General features: G+C 40.5%; 1 protein-coding gene across 2 annotated transcripts; it reads right to left on the bottom strand.

Moving 5' to 3' along the window:
- Positions 1-5420: 5420 nt before the first annotated feature.
- Positions 5421-22609, bottom strand: SHISAL2A (shisa like 2A). Of its 2 annotated transcripts, XM_026035960.1 has the most exons (4): positions 22411-22609; positions 15699-15838; positions 15385-15490; positions 5421-5657 (listed from the first exon to the last, which is right to left on the bottom strand). In XM_026035960.1, the coding sequence occupies exons 1-4, from the start codon at positions 22590-22592 to the stop codon at positions 5558-5560; spliced, it is 528 nt and encodes a 175-aa protein (XP_025891745.1). In that variant the 5' UTR covers positions 22593-22609; the 3' UTR covers positions 5421-5557. The 2 variants fall into 2 exon arrangements, with proteins under 2 accessions (XP_025891745.1, XP_025891812.1); XM_026036027.1 differs by lacking the exon at positions 15385-15490 and having other exon boundaries at positions 5555-5657.
- Between the last annotated feature and the right edge of the window lie 73 nt (positions 22610-22682).

Here is a 22682-nt window from a genome sequence, read left to right as displayed (position 1 = left end):
GATTGCCTAAACCAGGCCACACCACTCGCATCCTGGCTCACTTGGAGGTTTGTGCCTTTTCAGGACTTACTTTCCTGCATTTCTTGCAGACTCATCCTTTCTACCCTTTGCCTTAACACTGAAGCTAGGGCCATACCRCAGGTTTGGGATACGTCTCCAGTCTTGAGAAGGAAAGGCTTCTGTATCTGAAGTGGTGGCTGTATCTGAAGTGGTGGTTCCACTCCCCACAGCTGTAAAGTCAAATTTTGAGCCAAGGTTGGGTTCAGAGTAAGAATTTCTTCCATGCTTTGGACTGCACGATGAGCATACGCTCTGCATCAGATAAATAATATAAATAAATAAGAGAAAAAAAAWCAGAAAATAAATCATGACGTTTTCAGGTTTTCAGATTGACTGAGATCTGAAGTTTCTTTCTGGAAAGAAATGGGACTAAAGACACAATTCTTGTGTACCATTTTCGTTTCTTTCTTGAAATGAATGTCCCTAAATGTGTCAGCTCATGACACGGATGTATTTTACCTGCACGCAGACACCTTAGCCTGTGTGTAGCTGGAGCGCAGGCAGTCCTGTGCGGGAGGCAGCGCGTTCTTCTTGCAGGCTGCTTCCGAGCTCGACCAGGAAAGAACTGAGCTCTTTCAAATCTCAATTGACCTAGTCAGTGGGAAGTGAAGTCCCTTAATACATTAGAGTCCAGCTCATTCCTCACAAAGCTTTTCAGCTACAAAATCACCCAGAGTGAATTCTGGCATTTTTCCTGTCTATCCAAACTTGCACCGTTGTCATCAACATGACCATCCTTGGACAGGTCTGCAGGACATGTTACATGTACCGCCTAACCCCGCTCTTCAAAAGATTTAATCTGGCCCCATAACCTTTGCTTTCCCCTCTCCTGCCTTCCCATTGCAATGGAGGAAATAAATATTCACAAATTGTAAGTCCTAATAACCTGCTCTTTAGAAGAATCATATTACTCAGAGGTGACCTGTATACGTACTCATTAAAGTCAATAACTTTCATCATTTGTTTCCCTACTGTGGTTGGAAGAATTATGACTACTTTTAAACAATGTTTTACATGAATACTAAATGTTTCTCTTGGAGTTCCTTAATGTATCCCATTAATTACAGAGAGATTATGAATCTGTTTCATTCCTCATAAATACAGCTACTTCTTTCATGGGAGAAATCTGGCTTGCACTCAATATGAAGCACCCAGAGCCAGCCTCATGTGACACTGAAGTCACYACAACCTGTCTCTCAGCATCACAAGGTATTTATCTCAGCCTAAAAGAGGAAAGAAAAGCGCTTCGGTTGCAATATTGCCTCCAGTGCCGAAAAGATTTTTGAGGGACTCATTTGTTTTAAGAATGAATGTGAAACTCACTGTGAATGTTTCAACACACATTCAATTCACTGTGAATGTCAGACAACAGTGTGCTGAAAAAACAAAGCAGCTCATTTACTTTTTTTTTAACTTCATAAAGGAATAGTGATGTTTTCTTTTCCTCCCATTATTTATTGGCACTTAAAAATATTTTAAGCAAAAACAGTAACAGGCTGAAAGGCTCAACCGGACTATAAAGCTCAGGCTGAAAATTTGAATTCTGAAACTTTGCTAACAAGTTGCTCTGAATCTATTTTCCTGCAGCTGAATCTATGCTCTTGTCTGTTCTCATTTCCCAAAGGTAGTTACAGCATTGGCAATTTGAAGTATTTCATAAATAACTTGCTGGTATCCACTATGTTGCCTTATTTCCTCTCCCATAATTGAGTTGTGCCGATTTGACATTTTGATTCAGCACTGCCAAAAGAGCAGCCTCAATTTACTGAAATTTCKGTGGTTGATGCATTTAGGGAAAAATATTGATTCCATTTTGCAGGACATTCATTAAGGTAAAGGTACTTACATTTGTTTGCAGCCACAACGAGTCTTCCATCAGGAATGAGAAAAAAACTCTCATTCTCCTCAATACAGTAAGTAACTTTGGGCAGGAACAGTTCTGATTGGAGACCTGGTATCCATAGGCTATGAAAACAACTACGGATATTTGTCCTATCTAAGAATTATTTGCAAACTACTTGCAGAGCCATTTTGGTACTCTTGAGCATCCTCTCAATGATATTCTTTAGAATTAAAGAGCAGTTGGGAATCCAGACAGATCCAACTTGCCTGGTGCTGGTCGTTGYGCAGAACAGATTTTCCATCTTTTCCTTTCTAATTAGTCTTAGGATAATGTTTGCATTTCTGGTAAAACTTCATAAATACTACTCTTGCTACTGATTGCTTTGAAAAAGTTGAAAAATATGTATGTCTCTTTTCCAATTTAGGCTTCAATTTCTCAAATATCTCTCTTTCTGAAGACACAGCTTCCTTTGGGAACTGACTTTCTTAAAACATGTCCATTTCAGAGTTCTCTCATCCTATGCCTTTAATGCAATAAATATTAATGGATCTTTAGCCAATTATTCAATGTCTGTTACAATTTGAGGTCTATTTATACTGCTTCTTAAATGGCTAACAAGAAAGTACAGCAAGACACATCAACACCTAAGTCACCATTCTTTGATAACTTCTACATTCTTTGACAAAATATTAAATACCTTACTTCAAAATAAGACCAGCAGGATTCCAATAAGCTTCAGACTTGTAGACAAAAACTTTTATTTCATGTTCCTAGGAAGTGGCTGCTCTTTATGCCCTTTCTTCCTGCCTCACGCCTTTTATGACTTGAAGGACCGAACTATCTTGAGGACCTCTAGCCTTTGTTGTGTTATGAAAAAAGCAGACATTAATTTGGTTCAATACAACTACGACTTTTATTTGGTCTTTCTTCCATAATTGAGAACTCATAAAGGCCAAAGCTTTCAGGAATGGTATTTGAATAAGAAGATTAATTACAAAAGTCATTAAGGACTTGACTGATACTGTGAGACYATTGATTTGGTATTTTCTACTTAAACCCTAAGTCAGACTGAAGATGATAAGTAAATAGCTAGTCATTTATATGCAAATGCCTAGAGACTGATAGGGACAATACAGACAGGTCTGCCAAGGGAACTGTGAATATGAGGAGTAAGGCAGACAGCTTGCACTTGCTGCAAGGAAGGCCAGCTCTTGTAGATCTCTKCTTAGAGAGAACAAGCACTGCACAAAGCAGGTCCAAGGAGAAAAAGAAATATGTTAAAGTAAACCAAAGCTCAAATCCTAACAACTTTTGGGCAAACCTGCAGATTTCCCTGCACAGACACAGTGTCTTTGATCCCCGAGTTGCGGCTCTGCCAGGGAGATTCCAAAGAAGGATGGCGTGGTCCTGAGAGATCCTCGGAGGCTGCCGCCTGTGCCGCTCTGCTGACCTCTGTAACATCAAGAGACAACGGGGCCTTTCTATACCCCACAATCTGTGAGGCCTAYTGAGTATACAGYTATTTTTCTCCCATTTTTATTTTACCCTTATGATCAGCAAAATTATTCCACCTTGAAAAATGAAGGATAAAAGCCATTCATAGCAACTCTGCTAAGTTTTCCTTATTAGCTTCTTTACAGCAAATRGTAAGAGAACAGCCTTGAGTTTGCTTCACTATAATTACTTAAACAACTTAAGCTTAAAATACTCCCAAGGCCAAAATTAGGACTATACCCAACAAGAACATCAAGGCTTATTATGCCTGCTAAGCACAGAGAACCAGCCTTGTTATTACTGCACATTATGCTTGAAAGCTGTTATGGGCAACCTGCTGAATCCTCTCCTCAAACCAGCATGGGTTCTGTTTTGTGGCTTTGAAAAATTACAGCAGTGCTAGTTCAAGTTTATGTAAAGTTGAATCAACCAAAACCCTCAAGAAGCCTGTCCTAAAACTCTTTAAATGGTGGGTTATAATGAAGTACATGCTTCTAGATTGTGATTCTAAGGGCTCATTACTCAAAGGAATCTAATTAAAACCAGTTGGTAGAAATCATAAGCTTTTATATATAAAAGTATATAACTGAAAAATAYATAGCTGTTCCATCTGTATGTGAGGAAGAACTTCTTTCCTGTGAGGGTGCCAGAGCCCTGGCATGGGCTGCCCGGGGAGGCTGTGGAGTCTCCTTCTCTGGTGATCTTCCAAACCCACCTGCATGCACCCAGGTGTCCCATATTCTGGGTGTCCCTGGTGGAGCAGGGGGGCTGCACTAGATGATCTCTAGAGGTCCCTTCCAACCTTAACCATTCTGTAATTCTTATGATCCCTGACAGCCTCAGCAAGAGAAGTTATGATGCTGGAAGGCCAAGCATACAACCTGTTATATGCAAAGTTTTATTCTTCTAAAATTCAACAGGAACAATTTCAAGTGCAGTAARACACAGTGTATGCAGGAAGTTAAAGAACATATATCATGCTCTCAATTTCTTTTGAATGGGTTGGTATATTTTTTCCAATTGCAAAGCAAGAGTAGCTCAGATTGAAAACATGAGTTTAATTGCTACACTGGATTTTAAATTTCAAATGCTCTCACACACAACAGCCCTCCTAAAGAGGATGAAAAGACCTGATCTTAAAATCTGAAGTATACCTGTCAACAAAATTGGTCTAGCAAATGATGTTCAGGCTTCATCTGTAAGTGGGAGATATAAATTTCCCTAATCCTTTAACATAAACAGCATTGTTAAATATTTAAGAAGCTCTTTTGATCACAGATTTTAAAGATCTCTTACAAGATAAAAGGAATTACATTCATTAATGTTCATAACTTACAGGCTGAAACCTTAAAGCTTGAAACACTTGAAAGCTCCCGTATGACAGTTCAGGATTATGTTGGTTGCTCCCCTAAATTACTGGGAAATAAAAYAGGCCCTTAGAGCTCTTTGAGTACTTGTAGGAAGTTCAACACTTTCAAGCTCTAKTCTTTAAATTGGCACATTAACATTTGTTTGCTTTAAAAATTTTAAACATGTTTTGATATAGAACCCAAAAATAGCTAGGGATGTTTGTCTATTTCAATTCATTTCAGTGGTTTTGTTAACTTTTCATAGGAAACTAATCAAAATTTTACTACAAAACACCCACCTAGTTTTGACTAACACCTCACCTCTTTTCTTAGAAAAGTCTTCCATCAAAATGTTTTTAAGATGATACAAAGGGAAACTAAGAAAAAAGGTGGAGGAAAATGAAGCAAATAAAACACAAGCAAACGCCAAATTTTATTGAGGTACTACATTCACATATGTTTGTACACCAAACTATCACATTTGGCTAGATAAGAACATATTTATGATGCAAAGACACCACGTTAAAGCAGTACACAAGGAAAGCTTAAAACAAAGCCCAGCTAGAGCGGTGTACCAAATTCTGCTCTGCCTGACAACTGTTCTGTCTCCTGGAAATTGCAGTGGTAGGACAGATTGCATGAAAATGTCTAGCTGCCATAGCTGCTATGTGCAAATCAAAAGATACTACTTCCTAGTACAGTAACAATACACAAATACATATCCTTCAGGTTGCCTCTGGGTATCMGTGATGGCAGTAGCCCAGAAACTCGTGGGAGGGTGAGACAGTGAGACAGGTTGTCAGGMAGATGGTCACAGTCTATCCTTGTGGCTAAGGAACTGTCTCTGGAAGCCATTTGGCCCTGTTAGAAGGTTGGTTTGGCAGGGCCTTCTGAAAGATGCAATTCTGTATCTGGAAAATAGCAAACAGTTAAAAATTAGAACCAAGGGGGGGGAAATTGACTGATGCACAGTAGTTGGTAACTACCAGCAAATCCAGCACAAACCACACAGCTCTCAAAACATCTCATGGGGTTTATTTTTTCCAAGCCTCTCAACATATTCCTAACCTTTACAACATGAAGACTCACAATGCCAAAAGGGCAGCACTAGAGCTGTGAAGTACTTAAAGCTTCTTTTGAAGATGTGTGTGTCTGGCAGATCTCCTGCAGGTGTTTACAGACCTCCRTACAAGCAGAGATCTCACCCCATATGTGATAAAGGCTGGAGAGGACAACGGTGCTTGAGTAAAACAAAACAGGCTTAGCTGGCAAGGACAGCATCATTCATTTAGCATTTCTATGCAGAGACTCTTGAGACCCACACTGCTCATATCTACACTAAACTGTACACTTTTTTTGGTAGATATAGGCATAAATGTGTRCTTTTAATGCTGGAGGATAACAAAATATTTTGCAGACTACGTTGGAAAAGTTTCTATATAAATAAATTGTGTAATTGCTCATTGAAATGGGATTGCTTCTAGGAAGATGCCCACCAGCTGCCACAGCTACACTGTGAGGAAGAGAAGAAAACACTTTTTTTTCAGGGAAACTTGGTCTGCAGACATAATTTAACCCACAAATAGCAGAGTACATATTATCCCCAAGTACATATCATTTCTCTACTAGTACATAAGGAGCAAGCTACCCATAGTGACAGGGTAATCCTAAACCTATTTTAGACAGCAAAAGAAACAGGTTTTAACAACTGGTCTACCCTCAGCCGGTAGTTTTGTCTGAGGCTGGCACAGCTAGGTTCAGAAGCAGATGTCTGCCCAGCCTTGGACGGGCAGAATAATGGACACATACTGAGATTGTGCCAGAACATTTCAGCTAATTCAGCTTCTAGCAGCAGTTTTTAAGTGTGGGTAACTCTTGCAGCAAAGAGCATCCCAGCAAGACAAGGGTGCTGGCTCAATACTGGTTCATCAGGAAGAACGCTGTTTACCTGAGCCATCAGCATGGCTTTCTGCAGTTCACAGGTTTCCTTTTAAGGCACTGAGGATAGTCATACGTTCTTGCCTAACTTGAAACAAAATGCACACGACATATATAGGAATTTAGGTCTGTGCCCCCTTAGCATTGCCACCCCACATCCTGAATTCCCAATCAAATACCAGAACAAAAGGAAGCTTGGATGTTCACACTATGGCCGTGCTTTTCTCCAGACTGAGGGTTGGAGGCGCAAGTCCAACCTCTTCATCAAGATCCCTACTGAAAAAACAGGCAACTGCCTTGGTACCCATGTGAGTATTTCTGCTGCACTTATTGTTGAAAAAGTGTCTGCTACTGAATCTAGATCTATTTCAATGTGAAACTCAGCTCATTACTTCCTATCCTGTCTGCCACAGACACAAAGAACCACCGTCATCCTCTAGGTAACTTAACGGTCACTCATCTTTTCTGTGCTAGGCTTAAGACAGTTTAATCTTGTTCTGCCTTTCCAAAACCCTCATAATTCTCATTTTTTGTTTCTTTTCCAGTTTGTCAGCACCTGAATAACTTGACAGCAGCAGAGGCCTTGCCAGCATAACTGGGGCAAATGACTAACTCCCATCTTATAGACAGCCCTCCCCTGCAGAATACCAGAATGGAAGCAAGTCCCAGCATATCAATACTCTACAATCTCCCAATGCTTTTTTCCTGTAAAAACACATTACTTATTCAGCTATTCTCCCTCAGGTATATTTGAGGATTTGATTTTTCCCTTTCAAGTGCAGTACTTTCCTTTTATCTGTATTGAATTTCACCTTTCTGATTTCAGACTATTTCTCCAGGGCACTAAAATAATTCTGAAAGGGAGTTTTATCCCTCCCAAAGTCTTGCAATGTCATCCATAAATTTGGTGCAACTCTTCATTCCTTCAGCTGAGCAGTTAATATTCAAGTGGGATAGATCACTGAAACACCTTTCCCTCCAAAAACATTTGAGTCACCAGAAATCTTTCACCAAATTTTCAAGCAATATATTTTGATAATCATAGTCACTTGGTCCTGACAAGTCAATTACCTTATCATAAAAACAAATTAGAAAAAGAAATTAGGATGTTTTATCATAACTGGTTTTAGGAAAGCTGTGTCAGGTAAAGTTTGATAGTTTAATAACTCAGCTATCATCATTGCACATCTGAAGCAATGTCTGACTCTTTCCCTTTCTAGAGCTAAGAGCTGAGCTGGTCCTTCTGCAGTCCCATCCCTCACTGAACCCTGCAAATTCAGATGCTAACTTGGATGGCRGGGACAGGAAAGAGGCTGCTGGGGGTTGGTGTCACATCTTCAGGTAGCACAGCTAAGAAAGAGCACACAAACAAGCCCAAAGTATATAGTGAATTAAGTCAGTAGTGAGGGTGTAMGGGTCCTGTTGCTAATTAACAAACTGAATTTGCAGGGGAAATATGCAAGTTAAATCATCTGCTGCAGGTGACTCTCTCACAGCAGTTGAAGGCAGCCACTGATGGAATCTGTACCAGCCTCTCCCTGTGCTATGAAGATCCCTACAACAGGAGGGCACAAGAAGTCTCCAGCAAACAAGACAACATGAAAAGTAGAGGTAAAAAGACACCTGGAATTTCCAGCAATGCTTAAATTGAATTATCTGTCAAAGCTCAGAAAAGATCCTGGGAAACTGAAAAGACAAGGAAGTTCCTTGCTGCCTCCCTCCAGATCTGGGAGCAACAAGGCTCATACACCACAAGCACACTCCTTTTCTTCACCCAAGAACTCTTGCAAGCAGTGCAAGTCTTTCTGATATTGGCCAGCCTCAATTTGCCAACAAATGAGAATCAGTCAATTCATCCACGAGAGAGCTGCTGAGCTTCCTGATCTTCTTGTGACATGGATCTATATTCAAACCTTACAAAGATGTCCTTTGAGGAAGGCCTTTGGATTTTCTTCTCTATTTGGTTCTTTTTTCATATAAGTAGCAGCATTTGGCAGGCTACACATCCTCAAAGCATAATGCAAGGCAGGCAACCAGGAAGCTGAGATATAAGGAAATAAGAGTCTCATGGCTTCATAGAAAGCAATGTCCCATTTACAGACCTGAACGAAGGACCCAATGCCTAGCACTTGCCTCTGATGACGATCCTTCACTGTAGGAGCCTTTTTTTAAATGGCATTCATCTCCCACATGCCATTTCATTTCCAACAGCAGGAAAGAAAAGGATGCATGTATTGGGGACATTTTACTATACAAAATGTTTTCATGACAATGAACAAAAGCAATCTGTGTAGCTAACAAAGGGGAGCTCTGCAAATTGCATTTAAGAGGCAGAAGGGCAGTTTTTAGGGTGGAGGGGAAGTACACACAGCAACCTACTCACACATTCACTTTTCTGCCATCTAAGAACAACTTCTGAGTAAACAGCCCCGCTTTCCTTTCTGTGACAGACATTGCTGATCTATGGCTATTCTCACATTCTCATTTGTGTTTAGCCATGAGCTTTCACCCYCTACAGTAAGAAAAATGAATGTTTCATGTCATCTGAAGTCTTCTGCATTATTCATAAATTCCTCTCAAGGTTGAGGCACAATTCATCTGTATTGGAGTACATTTTAAATACTTTTTGCATGATCCGTGCCATGGGCAGCTTGACCTTTAAATACAATTTCCACATAAAATCAAGTCAGCAGGCAAACCTTCATTCATTGTGACATATCCCTCTATTTCTCTCAGTAGTAGCAGGCAGCATCTCCAAGAAGCCAAATGGTGCTGAACGGTGCACTAGACACCCTTTTTGCACAGAAAACTTTCTACCAGTTTAATCACTAAATCTGTCTTTTGAGTAAGTTACAGTGGCTGCCTCCTTAGTGTATCCTGGATAGCATCAAGGGAAAGTAATCTTCCTCAGCATATCACTGTGGAAGARTATCCATGAGCAGGTGAATCAGGCAGAGTTCCTAGGTTTAGGAGTGTGCAAAAAAAMCGAAAAGCCAATCACCCACTTTTCAGAAAGCTAAAAATCTAAAGAATCTCAGCTTTTTGAAAAATGCCTCTACCACCACATAGGAAAGAGAGGAGAAGGTAAAGGAATGCAAAAGAACAAGATGAAGTGTTCTCACAGTAACTAACTACAGCATTGGTAGAATCCATCCAGTGCATCTACTTTAACATATAGAATTCCCTCTAGTCTCACTACCTGAAATACAAAAACATTTCAGCAAAACAGTTTTTCTCCTTTTAGTTGCAAGTAGAAATCCATAAATTCCTCCCACTGCACCAGAGACAGCCAGCTACAGGAATCTTTCTCCACATCCTATAGAAAAAAGGGACAGAAGTACAAATCACTTCCATTTGTTTTCCCCCCGCRTCTGCCTTAAAGCTCTGCTTACTCTCAGCCTGGGATGCTTCCATCAATGTCTGTCTCCATCTCTCCTCACAGGCTCCTCCTCTGCTTTCCCAGACCAACCACATTCCCTGCTCCATTTCCTCACCCTGGAGAAGTTCCTCCATTCCCCATAGTCTCTGTTTTCCCACTCTACTGCTTTGAGTACATTTAACCTCATCCACATATTCCCAGGCACATCCATCTCCTTGGATCAGCTGCAGCTTCTCCTTCATGTGCTGCCTCCAAACCTCTCCTTCCTGCATCTGCTAGTCCAAGTCTCATTAGTCTCCTCACAACCAGCATCTTGTGCTCAGTTCCCCTGTCTTTCCCATTAGCCTCAGGTTCAACACTTTTGACCTTGTTTTCCTCTATTTGGACCAATGGGAAAACAGGGAGAACAAAAAAATAAGCATAGCCAAGCAAGCTCTTTACATCCCAGGAAGTGTGTGGGATTGTTCCTCACATAAAATATGGATGAAAAGTGAATGTTTCTAAGATTTTCATAGAACAAACCAAAAGAAATTGGCCCTAGGCATTTACTTCTGAAATGCTCTGAACACTGATGTGAAAAATGCATTTTGTTTTCAAAAATCAGAATGGAATTGCTATTTTGGCATTTCAAATAAACAAACTGTACAAAAGCACTAGAACCAAGCTAAAACCTTAGTTAAAACCTACTCCTCTTTGAGCTTCTTCCATTGTGATTAAAAAACTAACTCTAAGCCAGCGTAGGGCACCTGCAGGTACCTTCCCAATAGATTTTGACTGTTTTGAAAATTGCAGAAAACCAACATTACCAGAAGTTTGGAAAATTCAACTGCTAAGGAATCCAAGCTGAACACAAAATTTCACCTGTTCTAGCGATGTAACTTTGAGTTAATGCTGTCCTTGCACTAATTGTGAATTTCCAACTATGAACTGCAAAATTGCTGCATCTCCTAAAGATACATTCTGGGTTCTTTAAATACAGGCAAGTGGCTATATACATATATTTATATTACATATATAAATAAGTTGCATCCATTTGGCCTTTGTTTTTTAAAAACAGATATCCACATCTGAGGCAAATACAGAAAAAACCACACCAACCATGGAAAAGCTGAGGCCAACTGCARAATGACTGTATAATGGCAACTGATGACCAAGGAGATTAGTTATCCACATGTGTTCCAAAACAAAGCACAGTGCCTCAGAATTCAGATGGCTGCTATCTGGTTTCAGAACTAAATAAGCCAGGTTATTCTACCAAATCAATAAAAAGTAAGATTTGGGGACTTTTTCCATCAACATATCTGAATGGTTGGTGCATTTGATGAATGCCCCATGAGGAAACTTTAGTTAAGAAAGGAAATATAGACAGGAAGGTCATCTGACTGTTTTGCAATCTGAGCTTTTCTTTATTATGAACTTCTACATACTGAGGTATCACTATCTTCTACATACTGAGATACCACTATATCTTCTTAGAAGAACAAGGAGTCAGCCTCTTCAATTAAAACATTAATTTCCCCAGTATTCAAATAATTTACAAGGTTACAATATTCTTCACACTCCATCCCAGAAGTCCCTGCTGTCTGACTCCAAATACCTTACAGAGGCCTCCCTGACACTAAGTTTTAAAGGAAAATGTTGGCTCCCATCATAATACAGGGATATCATATCCTCACTTTAAAACAAAATAAGACATCCTGCCCCAAAAGGTCGGTTCACACTAACACTGGAAGGAACACAAGAGGATCCCAGAGCAAGTTTGTTTTACAAATTGCAAACAAGGATGAAAAGGAYGGAGAAGCCCCAGCTACCTTTTCATCTCTGATGGCAACAGCCAGTCTAGAGGGGGTGCATGGAGGGCTGGTCCCCTCCCAGCAGGGCAACACACATCTGCTCCCAGCACTGAGGAGCAGACACCACCCCACAAATTCCTGTCTACCTTGCTGGCCCCATTCCTGCCAATTACACAGCTTTTACTACCCAAGAATCTCTCATTTCCTTAGCAGTTCCATCCCTGTTCACTTAGCTCTTAAGAAACACTTGGGATTTAAGGGACACCCTCATTCCCTGCATTTTGAAGGGAAAAACTTTATGCACAAAAAGTTCAGGGCCAGTGAAAATACAAAGCTAAGACCAAATWCCCTTTGATCTTGTGAATATTCATGACCTTTGCATTCTCTGGCCAGGGATTTGTTCTGGACCTTTGCTCATCATGGATAAAGACTTTTACAGCAATTGATTCCTAGCCTGATGGGAAGAACAGAAGCACCAATTATGAGTTCAACAAAAAATCCTTTCTCTCAGAATTTACTGTATTTGTATATAATTAAAAAGCAAACTCAGTATTTTAAGAAACACACAYTGAGTATTCAAGCCCAGTCTCTAAAAACATGATTCAATTCTCTGTAGCACAGAATTCCTGTATGTCTTAAGCTAGTCTGTTGGAGCTGTATTTTTAGAGGTATCATATGCAGTAGGATAAGTGTTCACTCTTTTCAAGATTGATGAACATTAATGTCTAAGCTGACACATGAATGATTAAAAAGACAACTCTCTGCTTCCCTCTAGTTCTGTCTCCTAATAAAATGGGGGTAATAAYGTCTTCCTATTTGAGGTAATTTGAGGAAAAACTGTAAGCACTTAGTGCTAGCATACAGCAGGCTGCTAACCCACAGGCCAGATGCCACATGAACATCACATGCAGACAGATTGCAAGCAAGAAGCTATATATAAAGATCTCAGTTTTTGACTATAAAAAGAGGAGACTTCATAGAAACATGCAAGTAGAGTATGGTGTTCCTTTCTATCAAGAAATACTAGATTGAACACATCTCAAGAAACTGTAAACTCCTCGAGCACTTGCTATATGTACACACCCTGATAATACAAATTGTTACTCTTCAATTTGTATCAACGTGATTGCACTAACATTCAAGTAGTTAYTCCTGGTCTATACCAATGTAGGGGAGTACAGAATGAGCTAATTTTTCTGARATTCRGTTCTCAGAATAAAATGCTCTTTTTCTCCAAGGTTAACATTCTCAGATAACTCAGGTGACTTCATATGCAGTATCTGTATCCAGGCTATTAAAGACCACTCCTCAAGACTAAACAGAAGTAAATTCCAGCTGATCTGCTGCTTGCAGAATTGCCAAATCTGAAACTTTTAAGTTGTAAATCCAGTTTGTTACATCTGCAACTGATCTTTGAATTATTAGAGTAAAAATTAATCAATTCTACAATCCTATTTTTAGGAGATCTTGAAGGAGCGCACAGAACAGCAACGAACTTCACTGCCATTACAAGAGGGAGGAAAGGCAGACAATAATCAATGTTATGCTTAATGAAATACAAGCCTCCAACCGAGCCAATATATTTTGGTGAAATGGAATATAATAAGCATATTGCTTTCCTAAATGAATGCCCTCTGAATAATACTGGGGTACTGACGCTAAACACCACTGTGTGACACAGCTATCTTAAAAAGGCAAGACTAAACTAGTTCAGAAAAAGCAGCACTGAGCTAAGTTCACAGTTAAAATTCAGTCCTGAGACCTAAAATTTTCTGAAGTTTCTAAAAATGAATTTTTAAAGTACATTTTATTATCTATACGTGATTACTTGGAGATCTCAGAACTAAAACAGGAGAGATGCTGCTTTTGTTGTTTCTCTGGCCGAGAGCAGCTAACCAGCCATCTCATAAGAGATTCAACTCTCATGTAGCTTCCAGGCTAAAGAAACCCAAAGGTGATGAAGATAAGCATTCAGGCTTGTCAATGAAATCCTTCAACCTTTTCAAACTCCCCTCAACCTTGACACAGGAATGGGCTTTCAATTTCTGGCAGCCCACCTCATCAACTACTAAAGCTACCAGAATTTAAATAGGAAAGAATGTCATTCAGAGTAGCCAAAGCAGAATAATAAAAATGAAAAAACATGGAACAAGTGAAAAGTGAGAGCAGTGTTYAACTGCAAATCAATGCAGCTTTAATAAATCCACAAAACTGAAACAAAAACATGGAAGACAGTTAAAGACAAAGCAGAGATCTCTCAGTTCCCAGAAATCCTAACATCTGGAGCTRTAAGAGAGAAGATGATGGTAGTTCCTGCATGGGGGAGCTTGGAAGGCAGTTCACCTCAGGACAGGAAGAGGGGAAGGATCTGGGATCTGCAATGCCACAGCAGGATGCTCCAGGCTACAGGGAACCACAGCAGGTGCTGGGTGGCAGTGGTACAACAGCATCTGCCTCCTTTCCAGTCTCCATATGCCAAATATTGCTGGCATCTCATACTRCACATGAGAAAAACAGCACTGCTGCACTGGCAATGGCATAAATGCTGATGCCACTGCAGAACCATCCGAGGGACAAAGTCAACAGCAACCTTTTCAAAAGCATAACAGCAAYTTCTGATTGAATGCAACTCCCTTGTAAAAGTTCACAAGCACTCTGCCAGCCCTGGGGATTTCATGTCATTCTGGGTAGCAGGTCTTATTTCCGCTGTCTCCATCTCCAGGACAAGTGTCAATTTTTCAATTTGCAGATTAGTAGCAGTTTGCTGAATGTGTGACTCTCACTTTGGCAATATGCTCGGCTTACGTAGTTCCAAGGAAGGCTCTGCATTTCCTAACTACCCCATAACCTGCATTTTCTGGAGAATAAAAACAGAYCAAGGAGTTCATACTGAACTCAGTATGAAGCAGACTGAGTTTTAGACATCCATGAGTGGTCTTACTGTTACGTAATAGGCTACGACTACAGTCATATGCAAGAATGAAAGCACTGTAAAAATAGTATCAAATCAAATGTAAAAATGGTATCAGAGTCAATGACAACTAACATCCATGTTTCTTYGGCTCTCTGACAGGCAGTTATGTTCAGTATGTTAATTTTTGACCACTATTCAGCAGGGTGATCTTTGCAGGGTTATATACTGGCTAATGTGCATATATGTTTTAGTTTTCTCAATAATCTTAGTCACCTGTATTGGGGCTTTTATATTTATCAAAAAGGCATTCCTGAGAACAAGTGGTGAGACCTGAGATTTTTAGTTGTAAGTCGAAGCTGCAAATACTGCCCATGGCATCAGGAAATAGTCACAGGTTCTTYCCCTTGCCAGGGGGCTACCAGTGGGCATGTGCCTTGCTCCTGCAGGTGCCCACTGAGCTCTCACGCTGCTAGCACTGGAGGCTGAAATACAGTCCGGGTACAACAGTATAGATCACTGGGACTGAAGTAAAGAGCCTTTGATCTCACGGAAATGCATTTGAAACCTCAAGATTCTTATTCCTAGAGTGAAATTCTTGCTATACACTTACTTACTTGAACAAGAAATCTGGAGCAAGTAATTCCATAAGTTTCTTCTTGATAATGGGATTTGTTTCTGTTGCATCCTCACTTGTATTGCAAAATTTTACACTTCCTACAACTAAACAGAAAGTACTAAGCTGTAACTCTTATTTCATCTGAGTTTGGTACCTGTCTCAGTCATAAGGTGAGACAACATAACAGTTTGACTACACCTTGATGCCTCCCATCAGAAAAAAAGTCTGCTGTATTTCTTTGCATGGACTTATAGACAGAATAAGGCTTTTCCTCTGCAGGGGATAACATATGTCAATAACAACTGGTCTTACCTGCCATCTGTAAGCTCAAACCAGCATCCAGTTTACTGCGTGGCTTTGTACTGATAAACAAGTAACAGAGAACACACACAGTGATGATAAAAGCAAACAGGACCACTGCTGCTATCGACAGGCCCACAAGAGCTCCAACACTGAGAAGAGAGAAAACAAAGAAATTAAGTGTGCAAATAGTCCAAATACACCCATTTAAACAGTGGTCAGCATGATGTCTGCAAGTTACTTGTATTCAGGCAGGGAAATGATCGCCTGTTCTTACCATACACTTAAGTTTAGAGCTCAACACCTTAATTTCATAAATTGTTATTATTTCATCACCCTCACAAGGGCAACATTCATAGTGACTTTTCATGTTACCTCTGCATATTACTCCTGAATCTCATTTAAGCCATATGGATGAAAATCAGAAATAACTTCCTAAGTAACTGGCATCAGCRAGATCAGCAAGTTGTGCATATTCACCAAGAGACCACAGAAAAATTAAAGAAGGTACAATGTGAGAAAATGCCAACTCCTATTTTTTCTTTCTAAATTTTTCTAATTTTTTGTGACTCCTTAATGGATTTTGAGCAATTTAAAAAATTTATAGTTTTAAATATCACATGAGGACACAGAGCAGAATTCCAAAGGTCCAGACAGTAGCCACTGAAACCACCATTTTGATCTGAAATGCCCTTTAACTGCACRAAAACAGCCTATTAGAGCACTTGTCAGCTGTCAGACATGTCTATTAGAGATCTGCTTGTCAAATATTCCCCTCCAAGGCTGAAATACATGTAAAAAGAGGAATAAGTGATAACCATATTCTTCAAATCTGTTAGCAGTTCTTGCAAAGCTGCAYGGAATATTGCAAACACTGTTTATGCCTCTGCATCAATGAAATAAACCTTGCATCCAGACTAGGAAAGCTCTTCGTGAGCCTTGTCAAGGTACAACYAAAACTAAAGATGAATTAATTCACACACAGCTTCAAAGGCAGAGGAATGCATAACCAGGATTCAGAATGTATAGCAGTGCATGTAGATTTTATCAGGACATTACCTTTGCAAGATGGAAGCCTCTTTGYATTGCTTCCACTGTCTGACAGTAAGACATTACAGAGTACATACAGGAATCTTCAGTAGCTCCCTTATTCCCCATCTTTCTTTCCAAGTCTTTTCCTATCACAAAATTCTCCTGATGAAACAAAGGACTCAGCAAAACAGTCCAGCTCTCCTCTCTTGGACCATTTGATGCAGGCAGCTGTTTGGCCCCTATTCAACAAAAAGCCAAAAGCACTGCCTTTTGGGGAAATTAAATCATGGCTTTTTGATCACAGATGAAGAATGTCTGAGGTTTGAGGGTCCTTCTATTACTGCTGGGAAATATTTGCAATTTTGACAAAGGAAAAAAGGACAGGAGAGGTAAATGTCTTGGTGGGATGGTGAGACTAAGAACTTATAAAATTCTACAAACTCAGGCCTCTGCTGATGTAAATGCCCTTACACAGCCCTGCTATCAGTGACAAGTCACTTCCACCATGGCCCTTCAGGGCAAGAGGAAAGAGTTGTGCCCCAGGATACAGGTTTTCATGAATTTTACACACAAGTTCCAAGCTACTACAAAGCCTCTTTACAAGATCCTGAAACACAAGCAGGCAGACACGCTCACAGAAAACTCTTGAGATTAGCAGGATGAGGGAGAAAATAGCAGAAATGAATATGACCTTTAGATGCAGTTCTCATGAGTTACCTGTGAGGTCCACTAACAAAATCTGTGTAACCTTTAGCTCCATATATGTCATCAACAAAATTACAGGTTTGGAAAGAAATTTTGTCTTTATGATTTTTGATGGTTTTTGTCATGTGAACTACAGAATCTCATTTCTGTGTACATGCACATACTAAGTATATAAATATATATCTGGTATGTGCATGTAGGCAAAAAAATTACTGCTTGCCTACTGTTTGAGCCATTCTACTTAATACTGGATTTCAATATGTCCTTACAACCACAGACATCACCTGGGTTCTGCTCTCATTTCTGCTCAAAACATCCATAAATCAAATGGAGAAAGTGGAAGAAACACACTGGGGGGGAGTGAGGAGAGCACCCACCAAACAAAACCATCCCCTCAGCTGAGCCTATTCCAGGAAGTAATACAATCAGGGGCTCTTCAGAAACAAGTATTTTTTGCCTTTTTCCTGTCAGTAGTAGCCCTATTTAATTATTTTTTAGATAACAGTCAGCAGTGCAGGACAAAAGAGGTTGTTCACACCTAGATTCTACCCAAATGTTAAGCAGAGCCAGCTGTTCTGCAGCTGAATAAACCAGGTACATATTAATTACTATAACAGTTTCTTTTCAGTTACCTATTTTCCACAGTTGCAGCACTACCATTAAAATGTAGAAAATAGCATTAAACAATACAGTTGTGTGGGGCAACACAATAAACTGGCAATATCATATAACTCATGTAAGGTGCTTTGTACATTAGAAGTAAAAAAAACAATTCCTAGAGAATATTGCAGTATTTCTTACCATAGTTAAGAGACTTAACACATATAGGTTACTTGACAATAAAGTTTGCCAGATTTCCTACTTATTTTTTTTTGATGAATAGAGATGATGAATAGAGAATAGTGATGAATCCACAATACTCATGTAAATATGTGGCTGTACAATTTCCTAATGCCTCATCACCTATAGTTTTAAAACAATCTTTTCCAGAAAACTTCTAGCATTCCAAAGTATGGAAAAGACTTTGACAGATACATGAAATCACAAATACAGAAAGCTTGCAACCAGAAATTAGGAAAAAAATTTTACTTAAAACAGCTAATATTAAAGACCTGAAAATCCCATTGTGAGTAATTAAAAGTAATTCTGAATACAAAACAGAGGGGGAAAATATCAAATTCTAACACAAGTTGTGTCCTTCAACTTTTTAACTATCATAAAACAGCTTCTAATGCACAACATCCAGAAAATTAGCCCATCCATTCTAACGATGGCAAGGAAAATTAAACATTAGCTGRGCAGATGCAATTTTCCTACTCACAAGTTCAGAGGAAGTTTATAACTCATCTAGATTTGGAGTGACCCAAATACATAGATCCAAATATTCCTAATATGATATTTGGGTCACCATGGCTATACTGACATTACTTTACACTATTTMATGAATAAAAATTATTACTTGGCTTGTATGCAAATTTTAATCAAATTTATAACATTACGTGAAACTAAGGGTATTGTTATGGAATGGGTATTATAGTTCTATTTGATACAGAAAGTAAATAAATTATAAAACTGACAAAATAAAGCTTAAATGGACAATGATAAACCAAGTAATTCTAAAATATTTTAAAATTATAACAAAGGTGTTGACTGAACCTAATATTACACCTCAGTACAAGCACATGTACAAGCTCAGGCCATCTCTCCCCTTCCACTGAGTTGTTGAGGTAAAGGAGATGTTAAGATTTGCTGTCTACTATATTACAGTATATTGATACATGGTATGTACATGCACAACAAACATCTTCGAAGGGTAAGCTGTTCAATATTTTGATTACTACCGTTTTGTGGCCACCTCTGAAGCTGTCCTACCTTTTGGTGAACTTCACACACACCAGCCTTTTTACTATTTCCCTTTACCTCCCTGTTCATGAGCTCCCGTGAGAGATGGAAAAACATATCCCCAACTCCCCTTTCCTAAGAAAGGCATAAAAGGAGCCTGAAGCACTCAAAAAAGACAACAGTGTTTGATTTTAAATTCCAAAGGCTGAATGCAAAACTCCCAATATTTTGTTTTTCTTTAATGAAAAGCATCAAATGTGTCAGCACTGCTCGAAGGTCAAACACTTTTGACTGTCCAGTAGCTCCCAGTGTGGCAAACATCAAGAGGCCCTTCCAGAAGGCTGCAGTTTTTGTAGGAGTGGAAGGCAAAAAAATGTTTTTGTAAAGGGATGAATATAGTATGTATTTTTAAATACATATTATAGGCAGTAGTTATTTGGCAAAAAAAAGTATATCATAGACCTACAAGAAACAAATGCTACAGGTAGCCTAGGCTGATGGTTTTGTTGTGAATTATTTCTACCAGAACTAGCTGAATAGCCCTACAATGCATCTCACAGCAAGAAATACAAGGCAGAACAATGCAGCAGCTGTCTAAAACTGTAATTTGTGTCACCAAAAAGGAGGAAGCTACATAGTCTAAAGTACCAATTACTGAATCTCTAAGTTCTGTGTTGTTCTATATAAACACTCAAGAATTAGTTCCAGTGAATTTATTTTTCTACTTGCAATGTTCCTCTGCATTATCTGGACAAAAAATACATTCTGTTTATTTATAACTATACATCTCTTTTGTGCATATCTGCATCTGACTGTCAGTATTTGCATAGAAAACAATTATTTATAAATTTATTTCTTGTTTGTCCATGTGTGCTTGTTTTCAAATTCAGGGGGGAGGCCAAGCAGATGGAGAAAGGCAAGTTCCAAGCTCCGAAGGGTAGTCCACAACTCCCCTATCTCCCTTCCATTCCTCAGTAGATTTGGCCTCTGGATTTATCCTGGATGGGCTTGACAAATTTCTGAAAAGTTAAAACTTAAAAAATGCTCCCTCAGAAGCAAATAATACACTCTTGAAAGCTTATTTTAACATGAGTTTGGTCTGAAACAAGGACAATGATTGAGAGATGAGTCCAATGAGAAAATATTTTCTTCAAACTTTTGTTGGAACTATCACATGCAACAAAGTTTTTGAATTGTTGCAATACCTTAACATTTCCAGTGTATTAACTAAAAATCGCCATTTAATTTATTCCTGGAAAATACTTCTGAAAACAGATTTTAGTTGTAAATACTCATTGATTTTGCTAATTTTTTTCCTTGTGATATAGATTGTATGGCACATTTTAGAATAACCAAGAAACTCACAGCAACTATAGTTTCCCTAAATCTTTTTAGCAGCTCCAGGCCACCACACAGAAAAGAGAACAAAGCCTGAAGCTTCAAAGTTTTAGCTGAAATTTCTGACCCTGAAAGAGGCTTAGCAGTCATACTTCTCAGATCCTAGGAAATCTTTGCAGAAGTTCCTTCAGACAGGTGCTTCATTAAAATTTCTCAAAGGATTCTCAAAGATCTTGGAGATACTTTCTGAAAAGGTTCAGCTTTAGAGTCTTCACTGCAACATCTCATCCGAATGAGACACCAAATTTTCTAATCTCAATCTTTCCAGTTATTCCATTCTGAGAGTTTTCTGTGATGAAAACAGGCAGACCGTAAAAAACAAACATCAGCAACAACAAAAAAAAATCACCGCCCTACAATACAGAATTCAATCAGCACAGCTATTTGATGAGAAAAGTGCAGAAAGGATGCTTGAGGTTGCTAAACACACAACAGAGAACGAACTCTGTGTGCATTTTTCATAGCTGAAGATGCTAAGAAGATCTCCACATTCAGTCCACTCTGGGTGTCACGCAAACTTATTTTTAAGCAATAATTTAATACATTTTAGACCAGACAGAAAAGCCAGCTGTTGACCCCCAATACTGGGGAGCACCTCCTGACCTCACCTGGGATATGGACTCACTGCAGACTTGCCTGGGGAGRGGGATCAGCGGGCTGTGTCTGACCCTGTTTACAGTCTCCAGACCTCAGCTTGCTCACTCCACTTCCAAAACTGCCCATGAACCTACCCCAGCAGGACCTGCCTGGCAATCACGGGGGATGTGATATTGCTATAGGGAGAAAATACTGCCTTGCTAAGTGCTCAGAGTCTATGGAGCATCAATAAGCACACAGCTACAGAAATCCAGCAGATTGGTTTTCACTAATGTTATTAAAAAAACCATTGAGATAAGATTGAAGAAAAGGTTCTGTTACAGATTCAAAGCAGCTTAAAAGGTAAGGAGCAAAGCACAAGATTAAAGCCTGGTCCCTTTCCTATTTGGAGGAGAGTCCCTCAACAGTGCTGGGGYTGCTTTAATTCAGCACCTTCATTGGCAACCTGGAGCAAAAAATGAACAGACACATCTGGTTTTCTGATCATCCTGAGCTCTTAACATGGCCAAATGCTGATGATACTAGAAGACTACTAGGAAAATAAATTAATGGGTAAAAGATTAAGGCAGATGACCCTCATTGGGGAAGAACATAATGAGTTTGGATAACACAGCTGAAACCCAGCCTGTGTGGCAGTGATTTGGAAGCCAAAAATGGGAACTTGGGCACGAAGTTCTAGAGACACAGGCGAGTTTCTCTGAAGCCGCAGGCTCGCGGGGCTGAGGCGAGCAGAGAGGCGCCGAGGACGAGCACGAAGGCCGTGCTTCGACACCTTTAAGCCTCTCTGCACGGAGAACACCGAGCTGAGCGGCGGTACCTGCCGCCCACCAGCAGCCCCTCCGGGAGCTCTATCCCAAACGGGCACGGAGGAAGCGCTGGGRCTCAGCGGGACAGTCGCGCCGCCGGGCGCTCGCCCCAGCGCGGCTCCCCGCACGCGGGGACGGCTCACGCAGAGCGGCGGGAGTTGATCCGCAGAACCCCCTCCCGGCACCGAGAGCAGCCCCCCCAGCTGCCCCGAGCCCTTCCCCAGCCCCAGCCCGCCCGGCCGCCTCGAAAGAGGCGCGGGCAGTTTCGGGGGGCGCATGGGGCTCCCCCGGCCGCCATGCGGGGCGGCAGCCGCAGTGCCACAGCGGGCGCCTCCCCGCCCTACCTGAGCCACCACATGTAGCCGTGYTCGTAGGGGAAGAAGCTGTGCGGGTCATCGCAGCAGTACTTGACGTCCTGGAAGCCGCAGCARTAGACGGCGCGCGCGTCGCCGCCCGCCCGCGGGCAGCTGAAGCCGCTCACCGGCACCTTGTCGGCGCTGAGGTAGCTGCTGCACTCGGCGCTCATGGTGTCCCGCCCGCCGCCTCGGCGCACCCGGCCGGGCGGCAGGCGAGACGAGGCGCGGCGCGGGCAGAACCGCCGCCTCCTTCTCCTCCT

Source organism: Nothoprocta perdicaria, unplaced genomic scaffold (genome assembly GCF_003342845.1).
Source record: "Nothoprocta perdicaria isolate Ctin4 unplaced genomic scaffold, notPer1 scaffold_0, whole genome shotgun sequence".
Classification (NCBI taxonomy): Eukaryota; Metazoa; Chordata; class Aves; order Tinamiformes; family Tinamidae; genus Nothoprocta; species Nothoprocta perdicaria.
This window is presented reverse-complemented; position numbering and strand designations above follow the sequence as displayed.